Source organism: Ctenopharyngodon idella, chromosome 16 (genome assembly GCF_019924925.1).
Source record: "Ctenopharyngodon idella isolate HZGC_01 chromosome 16, HZGC01, whole genome shotgun sequence".
In the NCBI taxonomy this organism is placed as follows: Eukaryota; Metazoa; Chordata; class Actinopteri; order Cypriniformes; family Xenocyprididae; genus Ctenopharyngodon; species Ctenopharyngodon idella.
In genome coordinates this window covers 30,614,974-30,640,754 of record NC_067235.1, presented here as the reverse complement: position 1 = coordinate 30,640,754, position 25,781 = coordinate 30,614,974, and the positions used below count along the sequence as shown (strand labels likewise).

At 35.3% G+C, this 25,781-nt stretch overlaps 3 protein-coding genes and 1 long non-coding RNA gene across 9 annotated transcripts in view; 1 reads left to right on the top strand and 3 right to left on the bottom strand.

Annotated features, from left to right (window-relative positions):
* Window positions 1-1,080: 1,080 nt before the first annotated feature.
* On the bottom strand, window positions 1,081-10,904 carry ica1 (islet cell autoantigen 1). Its single transcript, XM_051865480.1, has 13 exons — window positions 10,763-10,904; window positions 10,317-10,346; window positions 10,064-10,229; window positions 9,901-9,973; window positions 8,263-8,386; window positions 7,759-7,957; window positions 5,756-5,881; window positions 5,321-5,419; window positions 4,945-5,033; window positions 4,815-4,864; window positions 3,884-4,123; window positions 2,978-3,058; window positions 1,081-2,702 (listed from the first exon to the last, which is right to left on the bottom strand). The coding sequence occupies exons 2-13, from the start codon at window positions 10,331-10,333 to the stop codon at window positions 2,590-2,592; spliced, it is 1,377 nt and encodes a 458-aa protein (XP_051721440.1). The 5' UTR covers window positions 10,334-10,346; window positions 10,763-10,904; the 3' UTR covers window positions 1,081-2,589.
* LOC127497183 (uncharacterized) lies at window positions 10,833-22,889 on the top strand. 3 transcript variants are annotated; one of them, XR_007925474.1, is made up of 5 exons: window positions 10,833-10,922; window positions 11,622-11,677; window positions 19,338-19,421; window positions 19,529-22,443; window positions 22,743-22,889. It is a non-coding gene; the product is annotated as an uncharacterized LOC127497183 (long non-coding RNA). The 3 variants fall into 3 exon arrangements; XR_007925473.1 differs by lacking the exon at window positions 22,743-22,889 and adding an exon at window positions 22,591-22,724; XR_007925475.1 differs by lacking the exon at window positions 22,743-22,889 and adding an exon at window positions 22,591-22,717 and having other exon boundaries at window positions 19,529-22,367.
* LOC127497182 (neurexophilin-1) lies at window positions 12,362-19,580 on the bottom strand. The gene is made up of 2 exons (XM_051865483.1): window positions 19,436-19,580; window positions 12,362-13,108 (listed from the first exon to the last, which is right to left on the bottom strand). The coding sequence occupies exons 1-2, from the start codon at window positions 19,490-19,492 to the stop codon at window positions 12,362-12,364; spliced, it is 804 nt and encodes a 267-aa protein (XP_051721443.1). The 5' UTR covers window positions 19,493-19,580.
* Window positions 20,317-25,781, bottom strand: part of LOC127497179 (thrombospondin type-1 domain-containing protein 7A) — a 139,365-nt gene continuing 133,900 nt past the window's right edge. For all 4 annotated transcript variants that reach the window (XR_007925471.1, XR_007925472.1, XM_051865478.1 and 1 more), the window contains one exon: window positions 20,317-25,010. Coding sequence is in view for 2 of the 4 variants with exons in the window: in XM_051865478.1 (XP_051721438.1) it covers window positions 24,923-25,010 (88 nt within the window). In the remaining 2 variants the exon portion in view is untranslated. The remainder of the gene's footprint in view (window positions 25,011-25,781) is intronic.

The following is a 25,781-nucleotide window of genomic DNA, read 5'->3' as shown; positions in this document are numbered from 1 at the left end:
CAATTGAGAACATAAAGTTTACGTTGCTAAGAGTGGTTGCTAAGGGTGTTGTGTAGTGATACACAGAACCGTTGGGTGAAGTGGACATAGCCGTGTTTTATCGTGAATAAAACACAGCTATTGACCAATCAGAATCAAGGACAGGAACTAACTTTTATAAATATATATATATATATATATACACACACACATTTGAAGTGGATCAAAACCTTTCATCAAAGTTGTCCTAAAACCTTTGGACAACTTAGTTCTTAGGACAACTTTGATGAACTTTTTGGATCCACTTCTACTATATATGACTACTATATATATGTATATATACATATATGTGTGTGTGTGTGTGTATACCAGGGGGGCAAGGGAGGCAGTGCCTCCTCAAAAAACTGGGAGAAAAAAAACTGAGAAAATAATCGATATTACAAAAATAAAACAACGCAAATGTTACAAAATTTGACATTAAAAAGTGTAAAAGTCACTTGTTTTTCTAAAGAAACACTGTCAAACAGCGACACCCGGAGGTGAAGTAGAGCCCGCAGAGCCCCCAAACCCCCAAAGCGTGCGGTGGGTTTAGTGGGGGGTAATTGAGAATTAATGGGGGAAAGTCACGTGAGAGGAGGCAGTGCCTCCATCGCGCTATGATTGGATATGATCGGTTACGATTGGACATGATTGGTTTGTGCGATAAATCCCGCCTCTTCGTTTTCGTGCGCGTTCTCGTCGAATCGGCCTGAATGAAGACAGTGATGGCTTTAATGGGAAGACTAATTAAAAAGTAAGTATACAACTGTCACTTAGATATCACCTCTTTATTTCATGTCAAAATCAAACTCGAAATGGCCTGAAAACATGATGACTGCGGGGTTTTTTAGTGAACAATAAGCGTGGTGAAATCAAAGGTACATCTTTGTGTCTGTGAGTGAGTTACCGTGTGTACAAGCTTGATGGCTGCTGAAAATAAATTGACTGTTAAAAATAAAAGCTGAATATTGGTTTATAAATAATGTATATTGTTTAAATTGTTACTGCCTTTAGTTATTATTTTGGAATAAATGTAAAAATGCGAAAAAAACACTAACTTGATGAAATTTATACTTGGTTTTAATAAATAGAACATTACATAGTGTAAAAATACAAAACAGATTTGTATTTGGTCTCTCTTTTTTTGTAATGTTAACTTAACCAGGAAAATTGTGTAACAGGGACATAAATGAGGACGTTGCCTCCTCATTTTAAAACACCACCGCACACCACTGATATACACATATATATTATTGTATAATATCTATCTATCTATCCACAAAAGGTATAGCTGCACTATTAGATTCAAATTACACATCATTTATTAATTAATTTCATGCCATCCGGTTACATATTAATGGTAAAAATGTAAACAATAATACAGCACAAAATATTGAAAATTATATGGCATTATTTGGTGTAGCAGTTACTGATTTATGATGCATTTATTTTTTTTTGTCTAAGAACTGACTTCAGTAAGGCCATTTGGTCCCACTGGGTATTAGGTGATATGTGGATTCACATTTACAAAAATGCATTTTTATTACATTTTATTGCACTTACATGTTTGCAGGTTAACAATGTGTAGTGAAAGGGAATACCCAGGTAATCGTATTTAAAATGCTCGAGGATATTTGTAGTACATGGGACCCAGTTTTCAGGCACACACGTACAATCAGCACAAATACAATTAATCAACATATACATAAATGCTTATTTCATAGGACCTGATTTGTCCAAGCTTTTTGCCAATGTTTGATTGGCATTCCGGACAAAAATAGAGTACAATAGTCAGGTTCTGGAAAAAAAAAAAAAAAATCTCTCAATGTTTAAATCTCTCAAAACAGACCTACCATGAGCGCTGAGGTTTTTATTATTTGTTATATACACTTTTAGGGGGCAAAATACTTCCAGGAAAAATAACTTCCAGAACCAAGACTGTAAAAAGTGAGTGGTTACAGTTGCATTCTATAACTTAACCATACATCTTAAAAATATATACACCTTGTAACAGCTGCTTTCACATCAGCTATAGTTTCCAATAGATAATATACAGTACGACTTTCATTAAAATAAATTAATTCAAGGACTGTCCTAAACCCCTCTCATATTTAAGGCTTTTGAAATGCAGCATTAGTTTTAGTGGTCGGCACTAAAGTAAGACTAAACACATTTTTAAACTATAGTTATCCAGTTTAAGGAAATTTGCAACATTTGCAAAAAATATTTTAACTGATCAAGGCTGAACATCTACAATAAATAATGATTTAAAAAAACATGCAATATCACAATATACAAACCAAGACTACTTACTGTTGCTGATGTTGAGAAATGTTAATATATACATTTGTGTAAAATCAATGTTATGGCAAATCAAACTGCCTTGACAATACTAGCAATAGAAAAGGAATCAAGGCCAGAGTGATTATTATTAATTTCCTTTGGCAGCAAATATTTCTTCATTAAATAATAGGTTAACTGCTATGGCATGAAGAAATCACTGTTGATATCTGTCCAGATCACTGCCGTTTGTGCGACAAGAGCGATAAAGTGCATCTGTTACAGGGCAGATCAAGCGTTCATTAGCTCATGCTCCTCACTGGTTCGGCCGATTGCATCCGGGTTTGACAGCGGATCAAGATCGGCAAACAGATTGAACCAAGCAGAGAGATCTTTTGAGGTATCTGTAATTGGGAAAAAAAAAAATTAGAAGTGATGCATTTTATTTTTAAAGAAGCATTACAATGTATCCAACAATTTGGTTTCTCAATATGATGAATTTCTTTTTTTAAGGAGAGGGGGAATGATTCATACTTTTACTACTGAAAATATATCAATTATGTTTTGGATAAGAAATGAACACAATTTTTTTTTTTTTTTTTTTTTTTTTTAACACTGGATCATTGCATGTTTACACAATTTTGAGTCGGACACATTATAAAAGGCTCTGATCATTTACCTTTCACTGCAGATTTGGAAGAGATTTGACTCGCTACAGATGAGCGTTCAGGGATATTCTGTGGAATGGCTGTTGCCCAACCTGGAATACAGACGATATTAAAGAAAATTTACAGTAGATGTATACTACTATTCAAAAGTAGATATATACTATATTTAAAAGAAACTAATACTTTTATTGCTAGGATGCATTAAACTGATCACAATTGACAGTAAAGACATTTATAATGTTACAAAATATTTCTTTTTCAAATCAGAGCTGTTCTTTTGGACTTTTTACTCAAAGAATACTGGAAAAAAATGTATCATGGTTTCCATAAAAATATGAGGTAGCACGACGGTTTTCAACATTTATAATGAAAACGTTAATAGTCAGCATATTAGAATGATTTCTGAAGGATCATGTGACACTGAAGACTGCAGTAATGATGCTGAAAATTCAGCTTTGACCACAGGAATAAATTACACTTTAAAATATAATTAAATAGAAAACAGTTATTTTTAAATTGTAATAATATTTCACATTATGCAAACACATGAGGAGAGTTCTGCACATGAAAGACCCACGACTGGCAGATCAGCATGCTACTTCTTTTCTCTCCAATATGGTAGGAAATTGAATTAAATGAAATGTGGAGGATTTTAACGGTGATAAGATGATTGACAGGCCAGTTTACAGTGACAGGAGCGTCCCTTAAAAGACGCAATTTATTGACGTCATAGTATGTCCCAAAGCTTGTCTACTCCTTTGCTACACACTCAAAATGATGAACTTTTTCTTCATAAAGACAGTACATACTTTAGGGCGTAGTATAAGAAGTTGAATTAGGATGCGGCATAAGAGTCTGTTCTTGTCCACAATAAACTGCAACATGAAGCAGACTTTATTGCAAATATCTCTGTTCACCTGAGACTGTGGACTGTAGGTCATTCATGTTCTGGTCGAGCAGTTTGGAAGGCAGAAAGAAGGCGGGCTCCTCCTCAGGCAGCTGGGTCTCTGTTCTGCTACTGCCGGCTATTTCATCCTCCCCAAACACCTCACGCCACTCCTGCGAGAAACCCCTGTCCTCCAGAGAACTGCTGCCCAGAATCTCATCCAACAAACTCAAGCCATCCTTCTCCTGACCGCCAGAGAAACACTCATTTCCTGTAAATGCAGTGTACAGAGAGAAAAAAAGTTATTGTTGATAATGTTTAAAGGGGTCCTATTGGGCTTTTTAACATTTTCTTTAGTGTATAATTTTGGTATTTGAACATGAAAAAGGTCTGCAAAGGTCACTCCAGCGGGAGTTATTCTCTATATCAGTGTCACTGTTTCTGAACTCCCTGAAACGCCTCCATTGTAGTCTTGAGTTTTCTTCTGGGAATAAACACGTCACAATATTCCTCATTTAAAAAATTCCCGCCCAAGGCATATGCAAAATAAAGGGGTGGGGCCTGGTTGAGTTGAGTTAGTATTGTGTTGAAACTCATGGTTATAGTAAGGTGTGTGACATTTCCCGAACGCACTTAAAGCACTTGACCAATCACAACACACTGATCCAGCCAACCAATTAGAGCACATTGTGCTTTTCGGAAGGAGGGGCTTCACAGAGACAGGAACTAAACAGAGCGTTACTGACAGACTGGAAAGAGAGGAGCTGCAACAATGGAGAATATGTGAAAAATAATGTTTATTGAACATTCAAGCATGAAAACCTATTCTAGTAGACCCAAAAAGAAAACCAAGACTTTGAAAAAGGGCATAATAGGTCCTCTTTAAGGATGAACATTAGTTATTGTGTTTTTCCTGTGTGGATAATACTCGTGTATAACAAATGTATGTATGAAAGCTTTACCTGTTTGTATGGAGTTACTGCTCAGAGTTTCTTCTTCAATTGAAATAAGCCTGAAACAGAAGAACGAGCGATTAGAGGTTTATATCACATATTAGACTAAAAGAAATGAGGACTCTTATGAAACTCTTACATTTCATCTGTATTCTGACTCGTCTCCTCGTCTTCTGCTTTTGCCTTCGTTTTCTTCTTCACCTTTTTCTTTGAAGCTTGATCTGAACCCTGGAGGATCAGACACAACAGATGAACATATCTGTTGGACACGCATCACAATATCACAGCCTGTTTGTCCAAACAATGAAAGATGGGAACAGTAAAATCATCTTCCTTTAAACTAAATAAAAATGTTGAAATCAAGCATCAAAATATCACTGGAAAACAAAAACTTATTTTATAGTTTTAACACCAAATGAGAGCTATGGAAGTAAATATACACATCCATCCCCCAAAATATTAATATAAAACATCTGCATAATGAGATAATTTTCATTTCATTTGAAAGCTCTCACCCCCAGTGCTGAAGCCTCGTGTGTCTGGCAGCCTTTGAAGCTCTCATGAATAGCAGCCATAGTGTGAGAGGTTTTCTCCCAGAAATGTAGCAGTGTGGTCTGAAGCACAGAAAAGACAGATATTTATCTTTATGATACGACTCTCAGCAAGACTTGATTAAATTGTCAGAGATAACTGCCTTTATTAACAATTCATTTAGATAAAGTAATAATAATTTAAAATAATAAAAGTAATAATAAAATAACTCAAGGCTTAATGACTAATAATTGCATTAATTTTCATGTCAATTTCAAAATAAAATATTCCTGCTACATTAAAGTTAAATGCAATATACTTTCATATTATTATAATATATAGTTGCATACATCACATTTACAATGCTCACAACTCAGATAAAATAATAATAAAAATAACAAATCTAGAAGAAGCAGCACCTGATAGGTTGTCAGGACGTGTGAGAGCAGATTACAGCGACTGGCTCCGAGCAGATCAACCTTCTGACACACATCATTCTTCAGTTTGTCAAAACTTGTCTTGGTATGACGCACCTGAGTTTGAACCTGAGGGAAATAAAGAGATGAAAACAACTGCTAGATGATGTTGATCTGATGAACCCATGGACGAGTGTCTAATGGTTCTTAACTGATCTCAGGTCAGTTTTAGAATGTAGGTTCATTTTTAATTCATTTAAATAACTTTAATATGTATACATATATGTATATATAATACAAAAAAGAGAATAATACTTAATTGCTTCTAATTAACCTAGTTTGCAAACGCCCTGCCTAACAGCACACAAAACAAGGACTGCAAATTAATAAAACATAAATTTTACAGAAACTTCATATTTAGTCGTATATAATTATTTGTAGATTCCATTTAATAGATTAAACTTTCATGAAAACATTTGTATTTGGTTTGTAAAAGGTTTCTTCTTACATGCTTGGGCTGAGTTTTCGTTGCACTTACAAGGCTTTGACCAGCAGGTGCCGCCAGCTTGAGGTGTTTAGAGAACGTCGAAACAGTGATTCATTTTACGAAGGAATTAGTTCAGTTGATTCAGAGCTTCGAAAAGCTTAGTTTCTCCCATCACACTGGCTGCGTCCCAGATTGCATACTCTCTTGAGTAGGTACTTACTTTGTGAACGCTAAAAACATATGTTCTATAGTATGAATGTGTGTAGTATGTAATTTAGACGTACTACATTTGTCATGTTGTCATTATCACGTGACCTACTAGCGTCAGTTGTGTCGCTTCGCTGACATTCACAAATCCTCGCCCGTGGCCTCATGGGATAGTAAAGTGTCCATCTTATGCACACTTCAGAATCTCACCAGACGTAGTAGGTCATCTGGCCTGCTCTTTTATGAGTACTGTGAATTTAGACATATTTCTTTTGTCACATACTGTTTTTTGCCTACTATGTAGTAGGGAAGTATGCGAGTTTGGATGCAGCCTATCTCATCCCACTGCAGATGAGAATAATTAGAAGACAAGTTACTCCTCCTGCTGGTGAAAAGGTTTCACTGCAGTAACAATGCCGCTGCAGGGTTGCCAGGTCACAGAAAAATTTCCAGCCTAAAGCAGACGCAAAACTTGTACAAAAGGAATGAAAACTAGCCCAATTTTTATTCTATTTCAATTATTAATTCAATTTAATTATTATTTTAGAACTTTTTAAAAAAAAATTTTTTTTAATTTTCAGCACTTTGCATGATAAATTCTTTCAAATGTGAGCTATAAATATGAATAACACTGTCACAATGTGATATGCGGACATAGCCATTCATAATTTTTTTTTTCATTAAAAATCTAGCTTTGATATACACGTATTGGCCTTCCACTTCCCCAATGCTTTTAACACATTGTTTTAACACATCTTTATACAATTAATTAAAAACAGATATTCTGATCTCAGATCACAAGCATCAATGTGCAATTATTCTACAAAGCTAAACTCAGTTAAAATTCCTGGTGTGGTCATAACTCACATAATCTCTAGTTTGTACGTGACATCAAACATGCCTCCATACGTCTCTCCCTCACTTGCCCTGCATCCCAATGTGCATACTATCCACCCTATCTGCCCTGTATTGAATATTACTAATTTACTAATTACTAATTATATATATTACTAATATTACTAATTTCACATACTATTTAGGATGGATAGTATGCACATTGAGATGCAGGCATGCTCTTTTAGTGGTCCTTAGGTTGCCAGGTATTCATTCCAAGAAGCAATACACTTCATTACAAGTGTCCCTTTTCAATTTTGCCTACAGATAATCTTTTTGGTAGCTGCAGTACACTATAAAAGTATAGCCCAAATAAACCCATGGCTCTGTAATTTTCCCCCGAGTGCATCTTCAAAGTAGCCAAATTGTGTGGGAAAACTGCAAACTTGGCAACACCGTGGCTCTGGAAGAGACTGACCTTACGGAACTTCTCCATCTGCTTGTGTGTGTCCGGGTCAAGCTCCTGAGAAACGTCCTTCATCCAGAGCAGAGCTCCTCTGTACTCTGTCCGTGACTGTTCCATCCTGTTCACCGTCAGCCACGTGTCGGAGATTGCTCGGTAACGGAAGGTCTCCACCTCCTGGTACAGGCGACCCAGTGGACCTCGCAGCGCCAATCTGCAGTGAGAGACCAATGAATGAGAAGAATTCTCAAACCAATGACAGAAGATGATATAGAATATTCCCTGCTGAAGAATCCAGCATGAATTCAATGTTGGTCTAGGCTGGTTTATGCTGGTATAGTGCTGGTCTAGCTAGTGGATCAGCATAGTCAAAACTGAGCGTAGCTTGTCTACCTGCACTCTCGGTTCACATGCCAGTGACCAGAGGAATCCAGCATGCAAAAATACCTTATACTGATGACCAGCAATGCTGGATTTCACAGCAGGGTTGTTTTTAAAACTACGAATAAATGGAGAGACCTTTGCTGTGAAGAGAAGCAGAGTGCTTTCCCAGTAGCTTGCATGATTTTTCCAGCACGACTCTTGTCTTGTGAGCCCTGCGAACGCAGGAACCGACCCAATTCATTCTCCTCCTCAGACAAAACTGAAAAGAGCATCAGAAAATTAGCCACATATACTAATTATTTTCTTTGAATAATAAATTATGACTAAAAAAACACCTTTAAGTTTAGAATGAACAGTTATTCATTGTGAAAAAGACGTACACTTTAACATATAAAAGAGTAATTATTACGGAAATAATATACTTAAAGGGATAGTTCACCCAAAAATGAAAATTCTGTCATCATTTACTCACCCTCAAGTTGTTCCAAACCTGTATGAATTTCTTTCTTCTGCTGAACATAAAAGAAGATATTTTGAAGAATGTTGGTAACCAAACAATTGATGGACCACATAGTATCCATAATAAAGAAGTCAATGGGGTCCATCAAGTGTTTGGTTACCGACATCCTTCAAAATATTTTCTTTTATGTTCAACAGAAGAAAGAAATTTTTTATATTTCATTTTTGGGTGAACTATCCCTTTAAGTGCAAACTGAATGTAATGTTTTCAGACCCTTAAAGGGTTAGTTCACCCAAAAATGAAAATTCTGTCATTAATTACTCACCCTCGTGCCGTTCCACACCCATAAGACCTTCGTTGATCTTCGGAACACAAATTAAGATATTTTTGTTTAAATCCGATGGCTCAGTGAGGCCTACATAGGGAGCAATGACATTTCCTCTCTCAAGATCCATAAAGGTACTAAAAACATATTTAAATCAGTTCATGTGAGTACAGTGGTTCAATATTAATATTATAAAGCGACGAGAATATTTTTGGTGCGCCAAAAAAACCAAAATAACGACTTATTTAGTGATGGCCGATTTCAAAACACTGCTTCAGGAAGATTACCTTTATGGATCTTGAGAGAGGAAATGTCATTGCTCCCTATGTTGGCCTCACGGAGCCATTGGATTTAAACAAAAATATCTCAATTTGCGTTCCGAAGATGAACGAAGGTCTTACGGGTGTGGAACGGCATGATGGTGAGTAATAAATGACAGAATTTTCATTTTTGGGTGAACTAACCCTTTAAATGCTTATTGTTTACAATGAACTGAAAATAATAGTTTCAAATGATATTAAATGCAATTAGTTGAACTTAAGTTAGTTAATGATATTGCTGTAATGATGAAGTTGCAGTTTAGTACATTTAAAATATATTAACTTTAACTGTTATATCAAATGACTACAGTTAAAATTATAATCAAGAACTTTGCACAAGCTGTAGTATTTTACAAACTGTTATTTTTTTTAAAGAATGAACAGATTATTAAAACAATGGATTAAGATGTAGGCTACTTTAAAGAAAAACTTTTAATTTGACATTATTACAAAGTGCACTTTAAAAGTGTACTTAAGTGTAACATATTGATGAAAGTGGACTCTCTTTCACTGCTATTATATTATCTGCAAGTACAGTTTTTCTAAATATACTTTTAAGATTAGAATTACATTACAAGAGGTGCACACTCAATACAATTAAGTGTACTTTTTTTCACTAGGGATCAAGGATATGAGGATATGAATGTATGAATTTGAGGTCTACTTACAGCTGATCCTCCTTTGATACTGTTCAATCATCTTAAGGAGCTCCATGCATGTTCTCTGTACTGAATGAAACACCTGAGGGGAAGCATGCGAAACCAAGTCCATCACATGACCACTTGATTCGTTCAGATTCAGAGAAAAGTCTGAATTCTCTCCATTCCTCACCTCCAGTTTAGCATCCAGGTCGGCATCGGAAGCAACAACATGTTCATCCTCCTTCTTTCCTGTGACTTTGATCAGTGTTTGTTTGGTTTTCCAGTATTTCTGCTGGAACTTGTTCACCACAGATGATTCTTGACTTTGGAGAAATTGATCAAAATGAGAATAACCTCTGCAAAGAGATGACAAACCAGTTATGAAAGCATCTCATTTTTTTAAGTCTACAATCATGAATGTCTGCAAATGAATGCATACTCACTGGTTCCCTTTCTCCATGTTTATCAATTATCTGAAATAAACATGAAAAATAACTGATGTACTGTCACGTTTATCATTTTTAGCACATTGTTTTAATTTATAGAAGATAACTGGCTATTGTGTCATTGAAAATGTTTCATCAGTGCACCAGAAACATAACTGACTGAACATACAGGCCTCTTTTCTTTATCTTCACGTGCATTTCTCGACTAAAAGGTATTATCGCTGTTAATAAACCTAATTAATAATATCTGAGCTACAGTACACGCGTCACTCACAATATTCATCCTGCATGTGATTTTCTCACATCCGGATTACATTCTCTGCCGCACCAAAACAAACAGCTACTATATTATTCTGTCATTATGCAACAGCTACAGTAAATGCAGGAAATGATCTACTTATAATAATAGGCCTAATAATGAATTGAATTAGTGTGAGACTCACCTTATGAGTTTGGATCCCGGCTGCAGATGTTTAAGACATTCTGTAATAAGAAAATGAAACGCTATATGTGTATCACTGCGTGTTTTTGGGTGCGCGTCCTTGCAGAAGGAGTGATGACGCCATGCGCGCTACTGCACGAGCGCACTGCGAAGAAGAATGGGTGGGTTGAATGACAATTATCTTGAAACAGGGGACTGTAATGATTCTGAATGATTTGATGATATTAATATGATATTTTAAGTTTTTGTAGTGTTTAAATAACTATTAAAGTTTCTTTGTATCATTATTCAGTTATTATTCTCAAGAATTCAACAGAAGTAGCGCACAGGCGATATCATGTGGTACCTGTTACTTTTCTCACCGCTTAGTAGAATAGACTAATCACAGCCGTTTGCGATTCTTTAGAGATACTCGGGTCGAAATGAGAAAGGAAAGACAAAAGAAAGAAATTATATTTTGCACTAAGAAACTGAAGCCTATTTTTTATTAAGACTTGCTGTAAAAAATAAAGGCAGTGCAAAAATACTTTCATGACGTACACATGTGACATACTTCACGATAAAAACGCATTTTTTTCCCCGCATTACTGTATGGGAATTGAAGCTCTGAAAGGATTACTTTTAGGAATGTAGAAGATTTAAGAAACATTAAAGTAAACATGCATTTTACATTCATTTTCAATGTGATAAGTAGTTGCCTTCAACAGCGTGTGGCATCAGATTGTATTCAAAAATGAAATTATATTCACTTTCACAGCAATTTCATTAATTCACCAGAGAAATGACAAAACCGTTGACACATGATCTCAGCAAAGAAAAATCAATTACAGGAACTCATTAAGTTTTGCTCTGTCTGTCAGATATCATGACACATTCACCAGCACCTGCCACTGAGATCAACTTCTTATGTTCATATGTGAGTATAGAGACATTTACTAGAGACTTTTTACAATTAAAAAAAAAAAAAAGAAAAGAAATTTATATTATTATAATATGAGTTGGTTTTGGGTTACAATACCACATAACTTGCTTTCTTTTTTGATATATATATATTAGTGCTGTCAAATCGATTAATCATGATTAATCACATCTAACATAGACGTTTGTATGTGTGTATATATATTATATATGTGTACACACACACACACACACACATATATTATATATATATATATATATATATATAAATGTAATAACATATATACACACATATTATGTAAACACAAACTTTTATGTTAGATGCAATTAATCTATTCGACGGCCCTAATACATACATGCATATATATATATATATATATATATATATATATATATATATATATATATTGTTTTTCTTTTTTCCCCTCTTTTTTGCTCAGAATAATGTATCTGTAAAGGGAAGGGATTGTGTTGAATTTGTATAATAAATGAAAAATAATGGATAATAGATTTGTCATAGGTTTTTGTATCCTAATTTAAAGTTGCAGAAAAATGAGAAAATAATAACAGAATGTTCATTTGGTGAACTATTCATATTCAGTTCAAAATGGAAACCTGCCAAAAAAAATTTTTCAAATAAATACATGTTCTAATTCCATTTCTATCATTATGAGGTAAAAGATCATCCAGAAGGTGAGTACGGAGACTCACTGTGATAGTTATAGTCCGGACAGACTTTCTGCACCAGTTTATAGTCCAGGCTGTAGAAGTATATGTAGACACAAATGACTTTGAATGGTTTTGAGCAGAGCCACGAGACATGGCTGTGAGTCTGGTCCTGGTCGCAGCTATGAGACGGGTCATACCAGCAGCGTGCGCTTTTGGTACCTCTCTCCACCTTCTCATGCTCCACCTTGCAGTTAAACATCCTCGACTCCACCGAGTGCAGAACAGTTTGTTGAGCTGTTGCATCAAATTCCACCGCTTTGCTTGGAGGAACCAGCCCTATGGAGACATTTCCACCTCCGGTTGTGTTGTATCGGAAAAAAACGCTAAACGTTCCGTTTCCGTGATCCACAATCTTCCCTGTAATGAACAGGTTGAGGCTTGCGGACTTCACTTTGCACTGAAAATCTCCCCAGCCAAACATTTTCTTAGCTTTTCCTCTTTTCAACGTGAGCCGTTTCCTTGATTGTTGGCCGGACGGGTGTGTCTCCGTCAGGTTAGGGGCCCAATCCCAGAGCTCCTGCTCGGGACATGGGCGGAGTTTGTCTGACAGGAGGCCTAGGATGGGGTCAGCGTCACGGACATCAGGACTTGACTCGGGCAGAGGGTCAGAATCAGCACATGGATGCTTCATTGTCGGCTTTGGCCTCTCCATATGTAGAGACCTTGGGGTCAGAGGACTATTTCCTTTGGCATATCTGATCTGAGACAAACAAAGTGAGACTTTTAGACTATAGAGAATGAGTTTTAGACAAAAGAGAGACACTGAATGAAAAAAAAAAAAAAAAAGACAATATCTCCTTGACTTCACCTGAAATGATTTGACAGCAAATCTGTCATACAAGAGAACTTTTATTAGTGAGCTCTTGGATCAATGACCCAAATGTTACAGTTTGTTACAGTATGTCACTTATCAAAGAACGGTTCACATCCAGCGCTGGGGTCAGTCCTGAAACAAATATGGAGAATCAAAAGGTGTCAAGGAGGGGCATGTAATTGAATTTTGGCCATCAATATCAGATCAAAATGACCTAGAGGAGCATCAGGGAAACATGGTCTGACTTACAAAGTGTAAAAGAGACGGTGTTAAAAGAGACACTTTTGACTGCAATATTCTGTCATTTATTTACAGATTAGTGTGTTATTCACTGAAAATCTCTTACATCTCATTTGCATATCTAAAATGCCGCACCAAGACAGATCTAAACAGACAGACAGACAGATAGATAGATGATAGATAGATAGATGGATGGATAGAACGTTTTTTTAAATTTGAATAAAATAAAAACTAAAAGACTTTCAAATCACATGAGCAATTCACAATAGAATATAGATAACATAACAAATGTTTAAACGAAGAAATTTTACAGTTTTATCCACTAAATGAGCTCATTTCAAATTTGATGCCTGCTACAGGTCTCAAAAAAGTTGGCACGGGGGCAACAAATGGCTGAAAAAGCAAGAAATTTTGAAAAGATTCAGCTGGGAGAACATCTAGCAACTAATTAATTTAATTGATATCAGGTCTGTAACATGATTAGCTATAAAAGGGATGTCTTAGAGAGGCAGAGTCTCTCCAATCTGTGAAAGAGTGCGTAAAAAGATTGTGGAAAACAAAGTTTCTCAACATCAAATTGCAAAGGCTTTGCAAATCTCATCATCTACAGTGCATAACATCATCAAAAGATTCACAGAAACTGGAGAAATCTCTGTGCATAAGGGACAAGGCCAAAGACCTTTATTGGATGCCCGTGGTCTTCGGGCCCTCAGACGACACTGCATCACTCATCGGCATGATTGTGTCAATGACATTACTAAATGGGCCCAGGAATACTTCCAGAAACCACTGTCGGTAAACACAATCCGCCGTGCCATCTGCAGATGCCAACTAAAGCTCTATCATGCAAAAAGGAAGTCATATGTGAACATGGTCCAGAAGCGCCGTCGTGTCCTGTGGGCCAAGGCTCATTTAAAATGGACTGTTTCAAAGTGGAAAAGTATTCTATGGTCAGACGAGTCCAAATTTGACATTTTTTTGGAAATCACCATTGTACATCTATCTACATGTCCTCCGGGCTAAAGAGGAGGGAGACCTTCCAGCGTGTTATCAGCATTCAGTTCAAAAGCCAGCATCTCTGATGGTATGGGGGTGCATAAGTGCATACGGTATGGGCAGCTTGCATGTTTTGGAAGGCACTATGAATGCTGAAAGGTATATAAAGGTTTTAGAGCAACATATGCTCCCCTTCCGATGATGTCTATGTCAGGGAAGGCCTTGTGTATTTCAGCAGGACAAAACCACATACTGCAGCTATTACAACAGCATGGTTTCGTTGAAGAAGAGTCCGGGTGCTGAATTGGTCTGCCTGCAGTCCAGATCTTTCACCTATAGAGAACATTTAGCGCATCATTAAAAGAAAAATGCGTCAAAGACGACCACAAACTCGAATTCTAACACCAAAGCTCCAGAAACTCATAACCTCGATGCCCAGACGTCTTCAACATTTGTTATGTTATCTGTGTTCTATTGTGAATAAAATATTGGCTCATGTGATTTGAAAATCTTTTAGCTTTCATTTTTTTCAAATTTAAAAAACATCCCAACATTTCTGGAATTCGGGTTGTAGACTGACGGATGGACGGACAGATAGATAGATAGATAGATGGACAGACAGACAGATAGAGACAGATAAACAGATGATAGATAATTATCATGACAAAAAATATTCCACAGAGGTGACAGTACAGAAAAAAAAAAAACAGACATTGTCAATTTCCAGCCCCCTGCAGCGATAAGTTAATGGGATAATTTACGAAGATATAACAAAAACCTTTCATCTCGTTCCCCTCATTTACATTTCAGAATTACTTTTTTATGATACACAATACAGTCAGACATGCTGCTTTACCGCCAGAATGCTGTGAAACATAATTAACTTCATTTGAAGACTGACAGTTTTCCCAAACAGCTCTGGGCAGGATTACGGCTTTCCGATGGCAGATTTAGAGGAAGCTGATTTAATGGATTAGGTCTCCAGCAGTTATACACTGCCATCACACTCCAGCTATAAATAAGATCAAGGTATTCCCAACTTAGAGTTCATTTTCCAAAATGGAAATTTATGGAGTTGTAACATTCGTAAACATGATTCAGGGCACCCAGACGAGGTAATGCCAGTGAACAACAGCATCTTCATCTGGGATTAAAGCATGATGATGGATGATGGAATCCAAGCAAACAGAATGGAACTTGAGCAGAGATCATTTGAATGATTCTTCTTATGACAAGCTTGAAAACAAGCAATTTTCTTGTTTGAAAACTGCCTTGAAAACAGATTTGAAATTTCAGTGTTTAATGTCTTGTGTTCTTGCATTACTAAGCTGTTCTGGTTGATTGCTAGGCAGATTCTTTTTCTTTACAGGATTTAGGGATCTATCTATCTATCTATCTATCTATCTATACACATATCCATCTATCTATACACATATCTATCTATACACATATCCATCCATCCATCTATCTATCTATACACATATCTATCTATCTATCTATCTATCTATCCACACATCCATCTATACACATATCTATCTATCTATCTATCTATCTATCTATCTATCTATCTATCTATCTATCTATCTATCTATCTATCTATCTATCTATCTATCCACACATCCATCTATACACATATCTATCTATCTATAGACATATCATCTATCTATACACATATCTATCTATCTATCTATCTATCTATCTATCTATCTATCTATCTATCTATCTATCTATCTATCCACACATCCATCTATACACATATCTATCTATCTTTCTATCTATCCATCCATCCATCTATCTATACACATATCCATCCATCCATCTATACACACATCTATCTATCTATCTATCTATCTATCTATCTATCTATCTATCTATCTATCTATCTATCTATCCACACATCCATCTATCCACACATCCATCTATACACATATCTATCTATCTATCTATCTATCTATCTATCTATCTATCTATCTATCTATCTATCCACACATCCATCTATACACATATCTATCTTTCTATCTATCCATCCATCCATCCATCTATACACATATCCATCCATCCATCTATACACACATCTATCTGTCTATCTATCTATCTGTCTATCTATCTATCTATCTATCTATCTATCTATCTATCTATCTATCTATCTATCTATCTATCTATCTATCCACACATCCATCTATACACATATCTATCTATCTATCTATCTATCTATCTATCTATCTATACACATATCTATCTATCTATACACATATCTATCTATCTATCTATCTATCTATACACATATCTATCTATCTATCTATACACATATCTATCTATCTATCTATCTATCTATCTATCCATCCATCCATCCATCCATCTATCTATCTATCTATCTATCTATCTATCTATCTATCTATCTATCTATCTATCTATCTAACCTAATATATAACCTAAATCCTGTACAGAGAAAATTTTATATACATATATATATATATATATATATATATATATATATACACAAATATATAAATTATATTAAAGTCATATGCTGTTTATAAAATACTATGATTACATTTTACATTAGGCTATACCTTTGAAGGTATTTCTAAGGCTCAGACAAGGTAAAAGACATGTACAGTGCAGTCAGTCAAAAGAGGGTTGAAATTCACCTGCAAAGATGAAATCATGACATACTGTAAGTCATCTGAAACATTCCCAGAGGGAGATACTACCTCTGAAACCTGCATCCGCCTAAAGATGAAAAAGAATCTGTGATTGCGTTGAGAATATTAGTGAATAAATCAGTAAGCCATGATTTAACTCCATGGATCATGGGTAAAAACATAAACAGCATGCCGTAATCAGATGAAGGCAAAGTTAACACTGGAGCAATTCCATTGAACACGTCCAGGTGAAAAAAAAGGAAACCCCAAAAATCGAAACTTATGATATCAACTCAATAGCTCTTTTCACAGAATTCGTATATTGGATCTTTATCTCCAGGGGTCAGACACTTACAGTCACACTTATATATTTATATAAAAAAGCAATAATCCTTTTGAGGCTCAAGCACCACGTTGCCTCTTATTTCAATTAGAGACAAATCGATCTTCAGTCTGATGTGTGAGCTGGACCGAGTGGGTAAAGAGAGGAGGAGGAGGCAAGAATGGAGAGACAGAGAGAGACAGACATCAACACAAAATACTACTTCTATTTCTTCAGCTTACAATGATGTTGCATTATTAAAGGTATCCGATGAGAACTCCTGGTCTGATGAATACTGGAAAACACTTCTAAAACAATGATAAACTGCAATTGGAAATACAATAGATGAGACAAAATTGGATGCAAAAACGGTTACATTTGTTCATTCTTTCTCATGTGTTTCATCTGAAAACATGATGGATAAAATTGCTGACTTTTCTGTGCAGTATTGATCACCAAGACCATTGATGACCAATACTGTGTTCATTCACATGATATTCTTAACCAACCATTAAATTAGAATTCCACCCACTAAAGTATTGCTGACAGAAAGGAAACTAGGAGTAGAATCCATCATTAATGATTATCATAAAAAGGGGAAGGAAGTTGATAGTTTCAGTTAAAGAAAAGTGGTTAGTTGGTCTTAGCTGGCTTCTACAGGTCTGATTTGATTGTTTCAGGGTTTTTTGGGCACTTCAGCTGGTCAGAAGACCAGTGGAACCAGGTTATTGAGGTTATTTTCTGGTCTTAGCTGGTTTAAAGGATTAGTTGACTTCAGAATTAAAATTTCCTGATAATTTACTCACCCCCATGTCATCCAAGATGTTTATGTCTTTCTTCAGTCGAAAAGAAATTAAGGATTTTGAGGAAAACATTCCAGGATTTTTCTCCATATAGTGGACTTTACTGGGGTTCAACGGGTTGAAGGTCCAAATTTCAGTTTCAGTGCAGCTTCAAAGGACTCTACATGATCTCAGAAAAGGAATAAGGGTCTTATCTAGCGAAATGATCGGTCATTTTCTAAAAAAAAAAAATTATATACTTTTTAACCATAAATGCTCGTCTGCGATGCGCCACGCATTTCCACACATCCATCTATTACATAATGCGCGGCGCATCACAGAGCAGTGCAAGACGACCACATTTGTTTTTAAAAGTGAATATATATATATATATATATATATATATGTACCCCAGTGAAGTCCACTATATGGAGAAAAATCCTGGAATGTTTTCCTCGAAAACCTTAATTTCTTTTTGACTGAAGAAAGAAAGACATAAACATCTTGGATGACATGGGGGTGAGTAAATTATCAGGAAATTTGAATTCTGAAGTGAACTAATCCTTTAAACTAGCTAAGACCAGAAAATAACCTCAAACTGGTATTTGTTGTCAAAAAGATCAATAATGCTTATAATTTAATGTTTAAATTCTTGTCAGAATTTCTTTCATAATTTAGAATCAGAGGATCCTAAAGAGACTTTTGTAAACATCTCATAACACAAAAACTATGTATTTAAATAAATATTCAATGAATGTTACATTTATTAATAATAATCAAAGCTTGCAAGTAATATAGTTCTAACTATAAAACATATGGTCATTGATCACAGAATTTAAAGTCTGAAAAAATGGATTTACCAAGGAATTTTTTCCTTTAATATCAAGAAATTCTGTGGAAATTTCAGGTTCAATTTCAGCATTTGATATTGATAATAATACCAGCGTCCACATACTTCCAGTCCTTCCTTCATAAAGCTCTCACAAACTATGTTTCAGTCTTTGATCTTACATGATTCGTAATTGATCCCTTTTAGGATCGGCTCTAAATTCTGACAGAAATTCCTATAGAAATCATGTACAGTATGTATTCCTTTAGGATTTGAGTTGACTGCCTGTCTCTGTCTGCAGCGCTGAACCTCAAGACAGCCAAATACATCAAAGAACAGGATCAACACCCGCAGCGAAGACGAGTATAAGAATTAGTGATAAAATGTAAATGTACTTACATCATATATAGAGAAAAGCATCATAAGATGCATCAAACTGCTTGCAGTCATCATCATTTAGATGGGTTTCTGACTCTTGAACTTTCCTTACAGCCGTTCTGATCCCTGTGAGATTCTCAATGGGATTTAATGAACTTCACACGGGAAGCTGATCTTCCTGAATCAAGGCTCTTCTCTGCCGAGGTGTTGTGCGCTGTGAACACATGGTCACTCAGCTCCATCTGACACCGATAGATTCTCGCATGAGGGAGGAACGCCTGTGAATGTTGAGTCAACCAATCCAGCTTCAGATACACTTTATGACTTTCATTAATACAGTCATTCTTACAACGCAGTATATTTGTCATGTGCCCATCATATCTGTCTTCATATAGTGGGTAAAAGGTTATGCATATATGGAATGAGAATTCTTCAGCATTCATATTATATTATAGGCATTATAATACAATATATTTCTGGGTTCAGCCTGTTAATTTTATTATTTTTACCCAGGTGCTACATAATTTACAAAATAATTAGTGCTGTCAAATGATTAACCGATTAAATCGCATCCAAATTAAAAGTTGATGTTTACCTAATATGTGTGTGTGTACTGTGTATATTTATTATGTATATATAAATACACACACATGCATGTATATATTTAACAAAATATATTATATTTAAATATAAAAAAATATATATTAGGTAAACACCAACTTTTATTTTGGATGTGATTAATCACGATTAATCGTTTGACAGCACTAAAAATAATACATTTCACTCACTCACACACACACACACACACACACATATATATATATATATATATATATATATATATAGACATAAATATAGACAAAAATAATGAAATGAAATGATGTCAAGAAATATCCTTCATACATGTTTAATACACCAGTATTTATTACCTGTAGGTCATCAGAAAACATAAGCTGTACAAAAAAAGACTTTACAACATGACCATAATCAACAAAGATCAGCGAGACCACTTTGCAATGTACTAAACATTTCTGTGCAATATAAAAGATATGATTTAATACTCATTATTATTTACAAATTATACTAAACATTCATTTCACCAGCTGCTAGCAGGACGGCCAGGTGAAACGACTCTAATGTAGCAGCGTAAATGAATGAGGGGAAATGAGGAAAGTTGACCAATAAAAAGCATCTTCTATAACTACTATCTGAATGGAAGATTTCAGCAGGATTCATAGACTAATACATCTTAGGAATATCATATTCACGCTGTTGTTTCCATACAATATGTTAAATTCAAAATAAATCAATTTTCATGAATGCTTAAGATTTTATACACTATTTTCTTTTCACTGCATTTTAGGGGAATTAATAATAATTCATGGATATGTAAATTGATTACTATTTAAAAATCGGCTGAATAATAAAACATCAAAAACCGTACCCGAATGATTTGATGGCTTTGTATATTTTTTTGCAAGTGTGAAGAGACAGCTCAAATTGTGACTATATTTATGATGCCATAATATTATACAATAAAATATATATCAGATCCAAGAAAAGTGCTACACATGTACAGTGACCCCAGAAAGTATTTGCACATTTAAGCCACACTTAATGTACAGACGCATTTGCTCAAATGCGTCACTCAGGAATTGGACTATACAGGTTCATAAAAGTCAATAGTTCATGAATCGGACTACAACGGACTGGTTGTATGTTTTTGATTCACTAAAAAGTACTTGTTCATAAGAGTCAATCATTTGGGAATTAGACTACACTGGTCGTGCAGTATGTTTTTGATTCAGTATGAAATACAGGTTCAAAAGAGTCAATAGTTCAGGAATCAGACTACACCGGAAAGGTCCTATGTTTTGGATTCACTATAAAGAACTTGTTCATTAGAGTCAATCATTCAGGAATCGCACTACACTTGTCGAGCTGTATGTTTTTGATTCACTAAAAAGAACTGGTTCATAAGAGTCAATCATTTGGGAATCAGACTACACTGGTCACGCAGTATGTTTATGATTCAGCATAAAATACAGGTTCAAAAGAGTCAATAGTTCATGAATCAGACTAGACTTCAGTGGTTGTATGATTTGATTCACTAAAAAGAACTGGTTCATAAGAGTCAATCATTTGGGAATCAGACTACACTGGTCATGCAGTATGTTTATGATTCAGCATAAAATACAGGTTCAAAAGAGTCAATAGCTCATGAATCGGACTAGACTTGAGTGGTTGTATGATTTGATTCACTAAAAAGAACTGGTTCATAAGAGTCAATCATTTGGGAGTCAGACTACACTGGTCATGCAGTATGTTTTTAAATCAGTATAAAATACAGGTTCATAAGAGTCAATAGTTTGGGAATCGGACTACACCGGACAGGTTATATATTTTTGATTCAGTTTAAAATACAGGTTCATAAGAGTCAATAGTTTGGGATTCAGACTACACCGGACAGGTTGTATATTTTTGATTCAGTTTAAAATACAGGTTCGTAAGAGTCAATAGTTTGGGATTCGGACTACGCTGGACTGGTCGTATGTTTCTGATTCAGTATAAAATACAGGTTCAGAAGAGTCAATAGTTCATGAATCGGACTACACCGGACTGGTTGTATATTTTTGATTCACTAAAAAGAACTGGCTCCTATAATCATTTAGGAATCAGAATACACTGGTCGTGCAGTATGTTTTTGATTTAGTATAAAATACAGGTTCATAAGAGTCAATAGTTTGGGAATCGGACTACACCGGACAGGTTGTATATTTTTGATTCAGTATAAAATACAGGTTCATAAGAGTCAATAGTTTGGGAATCGGACTGCACCGGACAGGTTGTATATTTTTGATTCAGTTTAAAATACAGGTTCATAAGAGTCAATAGTTTGGGAATTGGACTACACCGGACAGGTTGTATATTTTTGATTCAGTTTAAAATACAGGTTCATAAGAGTCAATAGTTTGGGATTCGGACTACGCTGGACTGGTCGTATGTTTCTGATTCAGTATAAAATACAGGTTCAGAAGAGTCAACCATTTGGGAATTGGACTACACAGGACTGGTTGTATATTTTTGATTCACTAAAAAGAACTGGCTCCTATAATCATTTAGGAATCAGAATACACTGGTCGTGCAGTATGTTTTTGATTCAGTATAAAATACAGGTTCATAAGAGTCAATAGTTTGGGAATCGGACTGCACCGGACAGGTTGTATATTTTAGATTCAGTTTAAAATACAGGTTCATAAGAGTCAATAGTTTGGGATTCGGACTACGCTGGACTGGTTGTATGTTTCTGATTCAGTGTAAAATACAGGTTCATAAGAGTCAATAGTTTGGGAATTAGACTACACCGGACAGGTTGTATGTTTTTGATTCACCTCATAAAATTTCTGACATTGGTGGTGTAAAATAATATTGTCAGAAACACCATCAGAATATTTTAGTCTGTTCTTTAGCTGCAACTTGTTTCCGAAATGCAACCGGTTATATCTAATGCAATTACATTCAGACATTTTAAAGTTTCTCAAGTGTCCAAATACTTTGTAGAGCCACTGTATTTTGCATGACCACTGTCCTGTGAGAATTGGCAACAATTAGTAACAAAACTTCCACATTTTTTAATCAATAATAAGGCAGAAACTATCGGTCTTCCCATGAGACCCATTTTCTTGACACGTACATCATTCATGTAATCAGATACTAGACACTAAAGATGGGGCACAATCCCCCAATCAAAAGTCATAATACTGTCACAACCACTTTTCCCCAACAACTGTATACCAACTAATTATTATATAAAAATGCCTGAATGGAAAACTATAACAAAAAATACATATTTAAAGTCTGTTGAGCAGAAAAGACACATCATACAGTAGAAACTATACAATGCACAAATGAGTGAAAATAAAAGGACGTGAGGTCTTTAAAGAGTCCCACTCTGAGATTTATTTTTACACTTTCCCAGTTATCCCGCTTCATTGATGTGCTCCAGATTCATTGTTCAATGGCGAATGCCTTCCTTGCTGCACTAATATAGTGCAAAATAACACCTGGAATCAGAGTGGGACTTCCAGGAGAACATGATTTGTCTTGTTTTCACCTTCCATAGAAAGGCTGCATCTTCTGTGAGCAAATGTTGTCCATGATGTAGGTGATATCTGAAGTTCTCTACTGTGTGTTTGTACTGTATGTTTTGGCATTGTCTATTAAATAACTCCCTCCAAAAAAATGAATCCTCTCAGCTGGGAAGCACAAGTCGGAAGAACGTTGTTCCGATAAGGTCCTAGAGAGAAGTCCGACCAGTCGTAGAAGACCACTAGCTTGACCGCAGTTGCATAATTGACAAATACTTTCTAAGGAACTGAAGATAAACAAAGGCATGATCTCACAGCATATGCAGATAAAGGCTCTTCCAGAACAACAATGGGAAGTACAAACAAAGTACGAAGGTTTTCTTTTGCGGCTCTTGGATGTTTCTTCTTCCAAGTTGGATTCAAGCAATGAGAGTCCAGTATTTGTCATGGTTAGGCATTTCTCATTTGGAGGAGTATTTTGGTGTATCTCATAAAACATGACGAGGTCATACGTCACCCCAAAAACAAACGGTAATAAAAATAAGAAATTATATTTTTCATAAACAAATAATGAAGCCTTATTTTAGGACTATTTAGGACTTTTTTGACACTATCGAATAACGACAGTAGAGCCGCTTCACAGCAAAACTGAACTTGTTTCATAATGAATGAACTTTACACAGTTATTGAACTGAATTGAATCAACACTGAACTGAACTGAGCTCAATAATGAATGACTCTATTATCCTGGTACAGCTGCTTTACAGCAGAATTTGAATCGGTCATATTTGATGAAGTTTGCATCATTAATTCTGTTACTTTCCTGTTTATTACTGTGGAGCTGCTTTGAAATGTAGTTCTACTGAATAATAGAACTACAATAGAATAGTTCTATTGTATAAAGCACTATAAAATTAAAGGTGACTTGACTATAAAGACTGTTTGCATTGTGACATTATTTTCTTAACAATTAAGCACATTTACCCCAAATTCTTATTATTGTAATGTAAAAACTCTCATATATTTATGATATTTCAATAAATAAGTATTAATACATCATGGTAATATTAGTTATATTGCCTTTAACTTGTTCTGATTTAAATAAAAAGAAGATTAATTAGAATATTGACAATACTAAGAATTACAATTGTAATTCAATTGTTTACAGTAAAAAAACAATTTAGGAAGTAATGTGCTTCATTGTCATGAATAATGCAATAATCTCATTTTCATAATATCACGATGTACAAAATCTTAAAGATGCTAAAATAGCCTTAGTTTCTTTTCATCAAAAATATCATTACTTACTTTTTTTTTCTTTTAATATTGGGGTATAATGTGACCTGGGCATGTTTTAGTGAGATTCAGCCATTTTCAGAATGTTGATGACGTTTTCATGATGTTAGTTCTCCGGGAAAGGCTACATGTCCGCGTCGCCATCATACGCCAGGGTCAGGGGTTTCAGTCGATTATTGTTTTGTCTTCGCTGAGGTTTCTTTGGCTTTTTGCTGAGGACAAAAGAATGATTTCAAAATTCTATAATAACAATATGCCTGGTTTAAGAATTACTTTAGAGGTGCCATTTTTTTTGTTGAAGAGAATTAAGTTGCTGCAGTGTGTATACAGCCACATACACACTGCAGCAACTTAATTTTCTTCAACAAAAAAATGGCACCTCTGTTGAGAGCAATTTAATAAAAACTAAAAAAAATCCAGCAGCCATAAAACACAAAAAAATATTTTAGCAATCACTATGCTAGTTTATTACAAAGTTTAGGGAACTGTAATTTAGGCGATTTAATGCTGCATTTAAAGGGTTAGTTCACCCAAAAATGAAAATAATGTCATTTATTACTCACCTTCATGCCGTTCCACACCCGTAAGACCTTCGTTAATCTTCGGAACACAAATTAAGATGTTTTAGTTGAAATCCGATGCCTCCATAGTGAGGCCTCCATAGCCAGCAATGACATTTCCTCTCTCAAGATCCATTAATGTACTAAAAACATATTTAAATCAGTTCATGTGAGTACAGTGGCTCAATATTAATATTATAAAGTGACGAGAATATTTTTGGTGCGCCAAAAAAACAAAATAACGACTTATATAGTGATGGCCGATTTCAAAACACTGCTTCAGGAAGCTTCGGAGCGTAATGAATCAGTGTGTCGAATCATGATTCGGATCGCGTGTCAAACTGCCAAACTGCTGAAATCACGTGACTTTGGCGCTCCGAACCGCTGATTCGACACAAAAGATTCATAACGCTCCGAAGCTTC